The 14,279-nt window shown below is 36.4% G+C and overlaps 1 protein-coding gene across 2 annotated transcripts; it reads left to right on the plus strand.

Moving 5' to 3' along the window:
• Window positions 1-724: 724 nt before the first annotated feature.
• On the plus strand, window positions 725-12,877 carry LOC591139. 2 transcript variants are annotated; one of them, XM_011668681.2, is made up of 10 exons: window positions 725-862; window positions 2,300-2,608; window positions 3,048-3,249; window positions 3,694-3,741; window positions 4,552-4,602; window positions 5,206-5,317; window positions 6,076-6,265; window positions 7,832-7,941; window positions 8,646-8,693; window positions 9,866-12,877. In XM_011668681.2, the coding sequence occupies exons 2-10, from the start codon at window positions 2,483-2,485 to the stop codon at window positions 10,008-10,010; spliced, it is 1,032 nt and encodes a 343-aa protein (XP_011666983.1). In that variant the 5' UTR covers window positions 725-862; window positions 2,300-2,482; the 3' UTR covers window positions 10,011-12,877. The 2 variants fall into 2 exon arrangements, with proteins under 2 accessions (XP_011666983.1, XP_795812.2); XM_790719.4 differs by lacking the exon at window positions 725-862 and adding an exon at window positions 869-1,010.
• Window positions 12,878-14,279: the final 1,402 nt, after the last annotated feature.

Raw genomic sequence — 14,279 nt, forward strand, 5'->3', positions numbered from 1 at the left:
TATGTTGTGTAATGTTCGTTAATTCTATTTGACCAATAATTCATTGGGCCTCACCATATCTCGTCACTTGTATCTGCAACTGCAATACAAATTCAGGAAAAATACCATCTCTCTTAAAGCCCCACTGCATTACTTATAGCTAATTGCGCCCAACTATGCGCATAATTGATACCTGTTCATCTTCCAAGATCCCCCTTTTCTCATGTTAGTTGGAGTTGATTTGATGAGATAACCACCTGTCAGTGCAGTGACCTTGCAGTGAGGTACGTCTAATCCCCTCTGGCCAAACTAGTGCAGACGGGCTTTAAGGTTTACATTTCATTTTTATGATCTTATTGTAGGTTTATACATGGCCCCGTATATGGCATTGTCTAGTTTTTATTTTTTGTTATATCTCTTCTTATCTACCGGACATAAAACATGAATTATTATACTCTCGATCGATCGTAAATTATGCCGGTTTGAATATCACTGTCATAAAACTGCTGATGAATCACGTTACCGGCAATATAACCGCATAAGGCGAATGAGGTTTTAACTCGGATAATCAATGTCATTGTTTTGAATCTACTGGGTGAGATCAATATATTTCTCACAATTGAAGGCTGGAGAGCTGCGCTGCAGGTGTTTATACCTGTTGCCAGGCAGCGCGAGTTAAGTGGGCTTTTCGCTGAACTCGGGATGAACCATCATTCGCTGTACGTCGATCTGAAAATATCCGGTCAGCGAATTTAGTCAGTGAGTTATGTACACAAAAAATATCCACATCCAGCTAGCTATCTCTTGCGGCGCCTATTCAACCTGTATTCTGTTACATGGTAACGCCATAGACTCATACATTGTACGTGGTCGTGTGATACGAGTAAGCTACAGTCATAATTTTCTGTAGGGCCTACTCCTGTAGTTTCTGAAGTGAATTGATTTGAGATCAGTGAACAAAATTGTAATTGCTATTCCCCTCTGGATTTGAGCTGATGTTGCTTATGTTTTTGATTGCCACACGACTAATGGTGAGTAACTAATAGAATCTATTAATAAGTAGATCTAGATCTAGATCTAGGTCTAGACTAGTCTAGATTCTAGAGATAATAACAACAGAATGAGAAGGAGATTGAGACGAGAGTGTTGTTAGGCCTAAGACCTCTACTGATATGATATCATGTTGTTATGAACGTTATTTAATTTCGTTGATTCATCATTCATAGATTGTTGAACTTGAGAAGTTGAGTTGAAGATGATTAGATCTAGACTAATAGGCCTAGAATCTAGATCTATAATAATATTAATATCATGATTATGAAATTGGCGACCACGTCGAATCTGCATTAGCGATATGTTGCCATTGCAAACTTCTTTTTAGACAGAAGGATCTAGATTAGTCGGCGCTATTACTTAGCTGCTAGTTCAGAAACCTATCCAAAATTTGACCCGTCTAACTCCGGCGTGGAGATACCCTAGATCTACTAAAACATAGATCTACCCGAAATGAAGTAAATATTCATCAAATGTCCAAATAAAGTTAGAGTTAAAAGTTTTATGTCTAGATCTACCTTTTTAGAGGATTTTTCGGAATTCATTGATATTAGTATACACTTTTTCACAGGTTTCACGGCAAACCGCTGCACAATACAAGTTCAAACCAATATGGTGGGTTGCGGGCACGCACGCGCCTGTGTGAAGTTATCTAAACCTAATGTCTCAGATCCTCATTAAACAGATTTATCACCAAAGAATTCGAGAGATATCACAAAACACAATCTGGTGCTAATTCAGAATCATATCCATAGTTTGACCTGTAACTCCGGCGTGTGTGTACACTACTAAAACATACCCAAAATCGACTAAATATTCATCAATTGTTCAAATAATGGTCACAATTTAAAAGTCGTTATGTTTCTCACCTAACTGTTTCGTGTCAATTTTCTTACCTTTTTTGGAGTATTTTTCCTAAAAACGAAGACTTATGAAATATACACTTTCTCACAGGCTTCTCACTGCTGCACAATACAATTGCATTATTTGCATACCGTAGGCCGTAGGCCGACGGTAGGGTACGGGCGTGCGCACGTGTACGAAGTTAGCGACTGTAATGATGAATTGCTTAAATTAACTGAATGAGGATCTAAGATTACAGTCGCTAACTTCACGCACTCGTGAGCGTCCGCTTATATTAGACCAAATCAGTGTTCATCACCTTTAGATCAAATTCCATATTTATAATAGCTACATATATGTCCTGTCTCACTGAAGTGATGGAAAAATAAAAACTTATTAATGAAGTAACTTTCTCTCTTTTCAGTTGCAGTGAAAGACGGAAAACCTTTATTGTGATTATCAAGACAAGGATACAAGTACAACACACCTAAGTTTTCAACAACAAAAAGGGAAGTAAATCTAGAACATTTCTTTTGTGGATACAACGATTTCAACTAGACAGAGGAGTGGACAACACTGAACCCTTTTTTAAGATACATGAACACGGATGGAAACCCAGATGCCTGTAACGTCAATGAGCCTACCTCCATTGCAGAATCTACCACAGTGGCCTAGGGTACATACCCTGGACAAGGCACGATACCCCAAGCCATTCCTCAAAGATCAGATTCAGGTTAGTGCTAGCTCTTCTGGCATTCAATCTCAGTTGTAACTTACATGTGGATGCAGTGACTTTACCCCTACCTTGGTTTGCTTTGGTTATATAAAACATAATTATACTCTTTTTAAAAGAGGAAGGGTTAAAGTATTGAATTTTGAAAGTGGAAATATTATGATAGCTTTGAAAATATATTTTCCAGACATTGAAACGCTCAACATGAATTTATTAGCCAAATGGCAAAATGTTGTCCTCTGAAAGGACTAAAGCTGCACAGCTTTGCACATTCTCTCCTTTTTCTTTTTTTCAAATTGAATGGACTTTATTGATCTGTATTCAGAAAGTAATTTATCAACCCTCAAGTTGTCATACAAGGGTTACACATTTTATACAGTGTCCACTTTAATATGCTAAAAGCGAATGCTTACCTTTACTTTTGTGCTTCCACTTTCAGGTATTACCAGCCTCTCTTTCACCCAAGGGTCTGATGCAGGATGCATTGGGTGTGGATGGTGCATTTGCTACAGTAGGAGATGTTGATCCTCATAGGCAGCAGCAGTATCTTGAGAGAAGCATTGAATTCTTGAAGAGACAACAAAGAGATGTGCTTAGCAGTCTTCATGAAGAAATTGATGCACTCAAGAGAGAAAACAAAGGTGGGTGTGAATTGAATGTGTAACATGTATTTCCAGTTCTGGTAAAAGTTTAGCATACAACACAGATTAAGAAATGATGGATATACATGTACATGTAGATATACCTTGACAATTGTAATACGGGCAAGGGTCAGAGAATGATGAATTGCCACTGCAAGGACTGGGTACATGTTTCTTAAAATATTTGCAGAATGAGACATTATTGTGTTTACATGCATACATGTATGTAGATGTGGCATAAAAACAATGGCATCACAAGAATGAAATAACTTTATATGAATATTAATTCGGTGGCATTGTTTGATATTCTTTCTTTTTGCTTCAAGTTACCGTTTACTGTTAGCAAACATAATGATAAAGAAAGTTAGAGATCAATGTACGTGTACCAGATACCGGTAATAATGAAGCTATTCATTGAATTATCCTCTCATTTTCTTTCCACAGAGCTCCATTTCAAAGTTATTATGACTGGAACAGAATCTCCTAACAAAGGTAAGATGTATAGCATTGTGTAATTAGATACAATGGAACAAAAAAGTAAAGGACTGAACTATGTACTTGTATATACAGTATATGAATACTTATTTACATGTAGACATCATGATTTAGAAAGGCTTAATTTCAAAACCAGATCAATGAAATGTATTTGTGATTGAAAAACAGACAATAATGATGATATAAAAGTATTTACATACACGTATATATAGCCAGTAGCTTGAATACGTCAATATGCTTTACACTGGTACTATTTTTGTTATCTTTATTTGTTTTTGGATATAGTTGTGTTTTGATAGTACAACTCATGATTAAAAATAAAGTTGAGTTCTGGTCATGCGATTGCATTGTTAAAGAAACGGTGTGGAATCGATCAGAAAAAGTTGATCATGTAGCATATCAGTAATGGCGTGTACTGCAAGGTTCTGAAGACATCAAAATTATAAGAAATTTGGCCCAGTCTTTGACAGCACTCTTGGTAAGGTGACAAGCAGTGTACACAGAAAGATGTATTTACTACACAAACATGTGGCATAAAAATCGGGCCTCATTTTTAAGCAGTTACTTTTATTTAGAATATGAAGGCATTTGAAGAGCCATGCTTTTCAAGGAATATTTTTTCTCTGATCTTCTTCCACATTTGCATAATAACAATGATAATGCTCACAAAGTATTTTTCACCTCTCCCCAGAACTCAACCTTCTTTTTAACTTGACATCAGGTTTTCATTAGCAATCATCATTTTATTGTTATATTTTAAGATGAATTACACCATATTTTCGATAACTGTTCTTTATCACTATACAGAATTGTCAGGCTCTTCATTAAAATCAGATGACAGTAAGAGTGGTTCACCTTGTAAGTATGCTTTTTCATAATAATAAGTTATCTAGCACTTCAAAAAATATAATATTAAATCAAAGCAAATATTAATTCAAAACACCTGAGTGAATGGCAATTATTCTCTAAAAAGTTTTAAGGTGATGAATTGAAATCTATCAACAAAATATTTGATCTCCTTTTCTTGTTTTTTTCTTTTTGATAAGTTGTGAATTTTTACAGCCCTGGGTTGTGCAAGTTTCTCAGGCATTTTAAAGGGGAGGTACTATTAAAAATAGTAGTCATAAAATAGACCCTATAGAATACGCCCCCCCCCCCCCCCCAAAAAAAAAAAAAAAAGAAAGAAAAAAATTGAATTAGTTATAAGTATATTGCTCTTACCGGTATAGCTCCATATAGTATTCAAACGACATGTCTACAAAGAAAATTCAATTTGGCCATTTTTAGTAAGCACAGGTGTTAGAGCTTTCTTAGGATCCCTTAAAGAAATCCAGACCTGTGTCACAACCCATGTAAGCTCCGTCAAGAACGTAGGTCACTGCACATATGCATGGAAAGCATTATTGCCAGTTTGCTTCTATTTGGAATGAGATTATGAGATGATATTTTTCTGTATTTCAGCCCACAAGAAAGACCAGCTGAGGACAGTGAAAGAACTTACAGCAGGATTACAAGAAGCTAGAAACCTTAATGCATACCTTCAACAACGACTCAAAGAAACATTAGAGAAAAGGTGAATACCTACATTGTAATAATGGTTTTGCTAACTCCCAAATCAGTACTTTTAAGTTATGAAAATGCTTTTCTGTAGATTTGAATCTGTTTTGTGTATTTTTCTTTCATGAAGATAGTTTCATAGCTACATGTATGTGAATAATATTGGGTATGGACATCACTTAGCCCTGTGAGCAGTGGGCAGAATACACCACCCCCCAACCTGGCCTTGTCCCGATGAATTTATAGCCAAGAGCCCCCCCCCCCCCCCCCGACACATCTTTTGATAGCAGATTTATTAAATATTCATTTAACAGGTATCAGGTAGTGCCATATATCAACTGGGAATAGCCAATATGGGGGTGGGGATGGAATCTGCCTCCTTCATCTCTGTCTGAGAGAAAACCCAAAATAACATGGTGTTTATATAGTTAGAATGCACTAGTAGAATACACACTGCAGGGCTGACAGACCTGTACAGTTCATTTAAAAAAAAAGAAGGTATACCCAACTTTAGTAGCTTGTAATTAAACAGTCATAATTAGTGTGGCCTTGAAAAATATTTCTTTGGAAAGAGTACCGTAACTTTTTTTCTGTCCAAGGATGCCCTATTCATAAGTTTTTTTTGCCATGAATGACTAACTTTCATCAGTCTGCTTCTCTGAATTTTCTACTTTCTTTTAGAGTAGCTTTCTGTTAAGAATGCATTTCCCTTGAATATTAAGTTCCTTCTTATTTACCATGTATTAATTATTGTGTTGTTTCTCTACCTAACAGACCCCAGAGTCAGGAGACGGGTCAGCAAACAAGCCCCCATCATAGTGCCATCTCACCCCTCTACCCAGTCAGTCTAAATCCCCTTCAGGTACAGAAAGCAGGAGATAAACAGCCCAGGCCACCAACCATGGAAGAATGCTCACAGATCATCAGGCATATGAAAGATAGCCATGATAGACAGGGCCAAGAGGTAAGATGCCTATACCTTCTCTGCTTTACAAAATGTAATTTATGTCAGACTGACACTAGAGCAGGCGCCGAAACACCTAGGAACCCTAAATATAAAGTCTGATCCTCCCCTTAAAAAAAGAAAAACAAGAAGGGAGAGTTTTTTTTTTAAAAGTAGGGCTCATGCAAACAGATTCAAAAGAGTTCAATCTAGACCAGGCCTTCTCAACTAGTTTATTAGAAGTGCCAAAACGAAAAGAATTTGTAGTTGAAGTGCCACCCTGTATGTTTGACTGTGCTGCGAGGGAGCGTAGCGACCGAGCCAAAAAACGGATTGGGTAGAGGGGCAAAGTCCCAACATGGGGTAGCAGAGGGCAGAGCCCTCTGAAGCTGGTGGATTTTGGGGCTTTTTAAAGGCCCAACCGGGGCATTTTTAACACCATTTCATTCCACAATATAATAAATCCTAATTTCATATTAATGTGAAAAAATTAGTATAATTCATGGGTACAATTACACTGGAGGTAAATTTATGTGTAGTTCTGGGGGTGCGATAAACAAGGGAAATGTCAAAATAAAGTGAAAATCAAACAATCAAAAACAAGTTGTCTCCAGAGATTGGCAATGTTAAAATTGGTAGCCCATCGTAAGCTAACTGTTGTTCAGAGATTAGGTTTAGAGCCCGTTTAGAGTCGTATAAAATGGTAAAAAACAATAAATTCCCGCTTTCTTCCTGTTTGTTAAGCAGGCATTTTGGGCTCAAATTCGACTGCAACTTCTTGATTTAGCTGAGTATTTAATTCTAAAATATATAATTTCTTTCTTTCTTTTTGTTGTTGTTGTTGTTGCAACAGTCGCGCGCCACTCCGACTGACTGCAATCGCCACAAGTGGCGCGCGCCGCCAGTTGAGAAGGCCTGATCTAGACCCCTTTCCAAGCTATTGTGGAGTCCTGACTGGAGGGCCACACACATTACTTTCACTGTATATTTCTCACTTACTGGCTGTGGTAACTTTCAAAATAGCAAAGCTTGAGGTTACTCTAATCATATCATTTATAGTGTCCTTTTTTTGGGGTGGGGGGGGGGGGGGGGGCTTCTCCTCTTAGAGGTTTTGATGTTATTTGGATTGTTATTAATTTTGGGGTAGGTGGAACCCTTTCAATGTGCATAGAAATAATTACATGTACTGAGTATCTGTCAATGATAAACACCATTTAACCCATTAGCAACTAGAGATTTTGTAAAAAATAGTCTACTACTCACTGGAAGATGTTGCAATATTGGTCTCATTTTGACATTGTTCTGAACAATATGAAACATGCGCTATCTTTCTATGCAGAATCCTACTGTAGGCATAAAAAGGATTACGCACATTTAAAATTATCACGGTGGACCCCATAGAGGGATACTACAGCTCATTAAAAACGGATGAAAATGGACGGGTGGTTCTGGGTGGTTCAGTAAGTAAAAGGAGGGGTGGTTTTGGGCGGTTTAGTTGCTAAAGGGTTATAGCTTTCAATAATCAAATGTGCAACTATCTATCAATACTCATAGCCAATGTAATTCTCTTCCTCTCTGTCTGTGCAGCTGAATAGAATCAAGTCCGATCTGAAAGAGACGCTGTATTCACATAAGTGGACACCTGATGCCTATCTCATGGCTAAGGCTTACATTGCTGAGGAGCAGAATGTATCTGGGTAAGTAGAGATTAGTCTGATTAACTTATTACTTGTCATAGATCAAAGCATGATTGCTACATTGCTTGGAGTATATTATACATGTAGGCCTTATCATTAATGGACAATAATCAACTCTGGCAGTCCCCCTTGTTCCACAGGCCATGAAAGCTGGTAAAGGGTTAAGCATAATTTGTTCCACAAGTTTATTGTACATCCATTCATGATCAGCTGCTAGGAGAGTAACAAAATGATATTTATTGCATGTTTTTTAACTAAGAGGAAATGACAACGCTTTGAATGTGATCACTAACAAAAAAGCAGAGTATTGCTATTTAAAAACACATTGTATATGAATTTTCATGGTTGAAATAAATTAAATTGAATTGAATTGAATATTCAAATCTAATCCTATCCACACAGTATTTGGTATAGTGCCTTTTTGACTCCTTTCCTTGCAGTAACAAAGTACTTAATATTATATATAGATGTGTTCAACTCAAGTAATATAATGATGATTTTTTTATGTAGATTGTGGGCATTTTTCTAAACCTGACTATTAGCCTATTAGTGTGTCATTGATATATATATATGAATCATTTGTTTCCCTCTCAGGACATTCTATTGAAATTTCCCCAAGCTTCAGATTTATACTTCAAATAGATAAAAACTACATATGTCCAATGACATGCACTTTTTGTAAATTATTTTTTATTTACTATCAGGGATGCAAAGCTACCCAAAATCGCTCTGAGGAATCCAACAAGAAAATTGTAAGTATCATTTACCTGTGATTATTACATCCTTTTGAGGAATATAATGAACAGCTGTTCAAACAAAGAGAACTTATTTTCCTTGGTGTTCGAAATACATAATGTGAATTTGATTAGAACCAATTTGACATGGACTGCAGTATTGCTTGCTACTCTTTGGTGAAAGTCAATTGAGACTTTGTGAGATGAATCAGATCAGAGTAGAATGTTGATCTGGTGCCATAGGCAGGCATTGTGGTATTATTGATTGAATGTCACTCTGTGGTTGAAGGTGTGAAGAGGTCAGACCGATTCTTGTCATCGAAATCAATAGTCACAGAGGAAATAAACAGTTTAAACTCATAGCCTCAATATCGAGCAAGCAATCAGTGTAGTCTATGGCTATAGTATTTATGTATGAAACAAATAAAATGAGGAATACTTTCGTACTGACATCACTATTTTTTAAATGTTAATTATTGATTTTTTTTTTTTTAAGTGAAAATTGCTCTTGATCAAGTTTTGGGTGAATGAGATTTTTACAAACAGCTCCAAGTGCCTTTACAAAAGAACAAAATTTAAAATGCAATCCTTGTTTTTCCCTTCTTTCTGGAAGGCTTTCACTTTCTGGCTTCTTTTGGAATAGAGAAAGTCTAATGAAAGGCAAATTGGTGATGAAATATATGAAATAAGCTGAGATAATGCAAGCATTGAATCTGCTTTGTGATGTAGACATTCTGACATCTTTGTATTATTTTAAAACCACTTTAACTTGTTTATGCAGTACGCACTATGGCATTGCATTCATTGTATAGCATGACTGAATGTGTAAAGTCTTGATTGATTGGTTGAATGAATAAGAGTCTGCACCAGGTGCATGCCCTCTAGTCAATATTTGCTAGTTGTTTGTCAACATGTACAATGATTTCATTATTTTATTCAATGAACTTGATCGATCAGTAGCAATGTTTCCTTAGTACCTATGAAACATTGTGGATTTGTGACTTTGAATTAGAGCACACAGTATTAAAGGTAGACCCCCCCACAAAAAAAGAGAAGAAAAAAAGAAGCAAGCACACACATACTTGAAGAAATGCCAACAAATCATTAGTTCAACCTTTAAAGTGTGGTATTCGATATAAATCATTACTGCTTGTAGTCTGAAGGTTGTTTGTGCTCTTTATGATTAACAGACCAGAAGGTGCCTTCAGTGTTACACGTGACAGCTTCTCACTACCTCCACTCACTCACACAATGGGAAACCGCTTCTCAGACAGACAAAAGCGTGTGGAAGCCGTCAAACGGGCGCGCCATCGACCAAAGGACCATAGCTTATGACGTCATTCACCAATTGACACCTGAATGGACATATTAAAACCAATCCACACGCAATTTCTAAAAAGTGGAAATGGTTGCTTGTGGTACATCAGAATGCTGGCATTTTATTGAACACTCAATTCAAAGGAAGGATTCAGCAGGAAGGATCTTTGACAAGTAATGACAGTCAACCAGATGTCTCCTTTTTTCTAATCAATCAATCGACGATGTCAACTGAAATCTATCTGCCAGACAGATGATACGCTGAATTGTAAATGTATGTATATAATGCTAGATATATACCATGTAAATAGTAATGAAAACACTTTTCTTATTAATGTCTGCGAACATGATACATGTATGTAGAGAGAGAACTGTTTAGTGAGATGTGTTACTTTTATTTTTTTCATATCTTTCCTTGCGTTTTGTATCAAGCCTGGTTAACTTGAATGAAGATTAAGAACACTATCAAAATGTAGAACATATAATTATGATATTGAAAGTATTCAATAAAGCATGAGGCCTATTATTGTAAGCACAAAACTGTTGCATCTGAATTTAGATACCAGTAGTATGAATGCTACTACTTAATTGCAGATTTTTAGTGAAACTTTTTAGATTTTAAGATATGACGCAAAAAAAAATGGTGTTATTTATTGATGATGGATAGTGTTATACACTTCACATTTTTTGAACCACTTTTCCATTAGTGTAATGCATAATGTATGGTGAAACACTCACAACAAGCAGTTTCACCCGTATGTTGCAACAACATAGCTGCGGCTTCACTTGTATGAAATAATAAATAATAGCTTTTGAAGCGTGGTTGTAAAGGAGGGAATCCCATTACTTACATGTATAAAGTGTGGGAATGTATAGATATTACAGTTTGAACACACTTGTGCAAATGCCTGCTTAAAACCATGAAGCTGCATATTTGAATAGTTTTATGTTTTTAGAAAGCCTCATCAGAAAGAAACTCCATTTTGAGGGATCTTCCATCTCGTGTTCTAATCTGACTTCAGTAACTGCTATTTGTAAATTTAACAGAGGTTCATAATGACATTCATTAATCATTATAGATCATCATGTAATTGCTATCATATTTTCATTGAATGCTCATATGTTACCAAGGTTTAGATTTTGAGAAGATTAAAGTTATAAGTTATTTAAAATAATAATGCACAAAATGACAAATGACAAAATTACATGACAACTTGGTGATGTGGGCTTTCATTTTCAAGAGCTTGACATTCTGATTTTCAGATTAGTTGTCATCCAAGATAAAAATGTATGTTCTATTCTTTGTGGAATTTAGGCATGTGTAACATATATTCCTCATGTAAATGGATTTTTACTATTAGAAATTCAATTTTGTAGCTGCATATTTTATGATTTTCTGGACTTTATATTTGGTACATAGGAAAATGTATATGATGAATGAAGCACTTGCAAAGTTGACAACATACATTTGTTAGAGACTATTATTAAAGTCTTTGTAGTCGGTCTGCTGTATTCTCGGTGGTGTCACTCATACTGACATTGTGTACCCATGATTCTTAGAAACTTGGCAAAGATAGGGGATAATTTTTCAGGATTGAAACGATACAGATTTGGAAAAGGGTATTTTTTGTTGAAAAGAGCAAGAAATTTATGAAAAGGGATCCCGTAGTTCATCAAAAAAGAACTTTGACTCATGTAACATAAGGTAAATTTTACAAAATAGGGTATATTTTGTGAATTTGTAATAAATATGTCAAAAATAGGATTATTTTAGAGCACATTTTTAAAACCAATTTTAGGCATACTGGGATCTTATTTTGATGAAAAGTTTCTTGAAAGTTTGCAGGAAATTAAGGAGTCATTTTCGACTTTGTTACTGTTAGTGCGTTACCCTTCGATATGAGTGGCACCACCAGGGCTATGCTTCACTTTTGACAGTTGTATAAAGTGATCCTCAAAGCCAATGCAGGATTGATAATGATTGGTCAACTGTGAATTCATATATATTATATAATTTTTGTGTGATATCTAATCTTTTAGAGATGAAGGAAAGTTCATGAAAATTGCATATATATGTTCGTTAACTGGGATGCAGTGGCTTTGTATGTAGGAAAACAGTCTAGAAACAAAGGAAGACTATTACAGAGATTGCAAAATCAAATGTAAGGGTGATTTGCAGTGGCATGAGGCATACCTCCAAGAAATCAGCACATACCAAGGTTAGCTAGCAGCAAGATAATCACTTGATGTACTATAATGTATGCTGATATTTTTTGAATTTTTGTAAGGGTTGCAAAATTAAACTACAGACAAAAATGTGCTGGCAATGCATAAGTATGTAAACGTGTATTGTAATTTGCCTGCTATTGGAAAAACAGCAGCTTGCAAAAATGTATGTGTCACAGTCGTTCACAAGTATCTTTGTACAGAAAATTACGATTGCTTACGGTATACAGGAATACATTTTATTGTGGAATCTTTTAGAACGGAGATCCCTTTAAAAAAAAAAGTGTTTAACCCCTCTATGCATTCCTTTACCATACCTTCACCTTATCTGCTCTCCTTCATCCCCTTCCCTCTCCTTTTATTTGTAAATTCTCTCTCTCTCTCTCTCTCTCTCTCTCTGTTTACTCAGGCTTGAAAGAGGAAGTCCACCCTAATATTAAGTTGGTTTTAATAAGCAGAAAAACAAGAAAAACAAATTAGTTAATATCAGGATGGATTTCCCCTTTAGGCCTAATCAAGTCATACCACATTCTGTTCCATCTTCTTTGTGCAATGTTTGAAGTCTACTGCAGTAAGTGTCCAGTGTGTACAAATATTTCTTTTTTTTTCACATGAATCATAGGCATTAATAAAGATGTGTCATAGAGTTTTCTCTGCAATATTTTGTTTGTGAATTAGTACATTTTCTGTGATCTTAGAATTTGGGATCATTTGTTTGTTCTTGAAAGGTTGGTACGAGATTGTGAGATTTGAAGAATTTGCATGGGCACTTTATTTCTATTCCAACTTTAAAACAGGAAATAAACAAATTGAAAGAATGGAGAAGGATAAGATCGAGATGGAAAGAGAGAGGGAGAGAGAGAGAGAGAGATAGAGGGAGAGGGGGAGAATATCAAGTGCAACTTACACATGTATAGGCTGGTATAATTAATTCCTACAGAACAAAACTAAAAGGTGAGGTTGGGAAATTTTATTTTATGGTTAAAGATTGCTTATATTGATTTTTCAGGTAAAATGTGGACATGTTTGATGCATACATATCTTGATCAAAGCCAAATTAAGAGTCCCTTTAAATATGGTGTAATTAACCCACATACATTGTAGGGCAAGATCTTCATTCATGAATAGATGTGTAGAATGGGAACATGCAGCCAGAGTTTCATACATATATACAAAATTTGTGATAATCACATTAATGAACTTGCATGTCTTCTTGAGTTGTACGTTAGGTTGGAAGGTGTTGGGTGTGCGGGGCGAGTGATGGAATTGCTTTATGTTGATCTGCTCACGAACAGGAGAGTTTCGTTGTACAATTACCGGTAAGTATAAAATGGATTTCCATATACAACCACCCCCCTCCCCCCTAATAAAAGATCCAAAGACCAGCATGTAAAACATAATATATATGTGCATGCACTTTAAAAATGGGGGAAAATCAAATGGGCCTTTATTTTGAGAAAAATCATCAAATATGGATACCTTTTTCTGCCAAAATGAAAATGGGAAGGCGTTACAAGGCTTTAGCAGCACACCCATGTCCAAAGCAAATCTGAGCTTCCCCCAAAGTTGACCATAATACCACAAACATATAAGTTGCTATGTCAGACATGTATGCAGACTAAACTAATATTCTAGAATAGACAATGGTATGTAATTTCCCCCAGCTTAGCACACGTTCATAATAGAATTGCATGCTTCCACACATATGTACACAGGGGCGGATCCAGGAAGTTCTTCCGGGGGGGGGGGGGGGGGGGGGGGGGGGGGGGGGGGGGGGGGGGGGGGGTGTAAGAGGACATATATTTTTTGTTTTTGTCCATAAAAATCGCAAAGACTCAGCCAGCCGCTGAATAAGGGGGTTCAGTGGGGGGTGGGGGGGGGGGGGGGGGGGGAGTTCACTTTTTTTATTTAATTTTTTTTTATTTATTTATTTTTTTTTTTTTTGGGGGGGGGGGGCACGTCCCTGTTTGCCAGTACATTTTTTGGCCGGGGGCACGTGCCTCCTGCCCCCCCCCCCTGGATCCGCCACTGGTACAATACATCATCATTGCCTTTGTCTTC

Source organism: Strongylocentrotus purpuratus, unplaced genomic scaffold (assembly GCF_000002235.5).
Source record: "Strongylocentrotus purpuratus isolate Spur 01 unplaced genomic scaffold, Spur_5.0 spur5_scaffold_2, whole genome shotgun sequence".
In the NCBI taxonomy this organism is placed as follows: Eukaryota; Metazoa; Echinodermata; class Echinoidea; order Camarodonta; family Strongylocentrotidae; genus Strongylocentrotus; species Strongylocentrotus purpuratus.

Coding starts and splice junctions, on each gene's coding strand:
- LOC591139 (XM_011668681.2), top strand. CDS start 2,483: ATGGAAACCCAGATGCCTGTAACGTCAATGAGCCTACCTCCATTGCAG. Junction 7,942..8,645: donor GAGGAGCAGAATGTATCTGG/GTAAGTAGAGAT, acceptor ATTTACTATCAG/GGATGCAAAGCTACCCAAAA. Junction 8,694..9,865: donor AGGAATCCAACAAGAAAATT/GTAAGTATCATT, acceptor TATGATTAACAG/ACCAGAAGGTGCCTTCAGTG.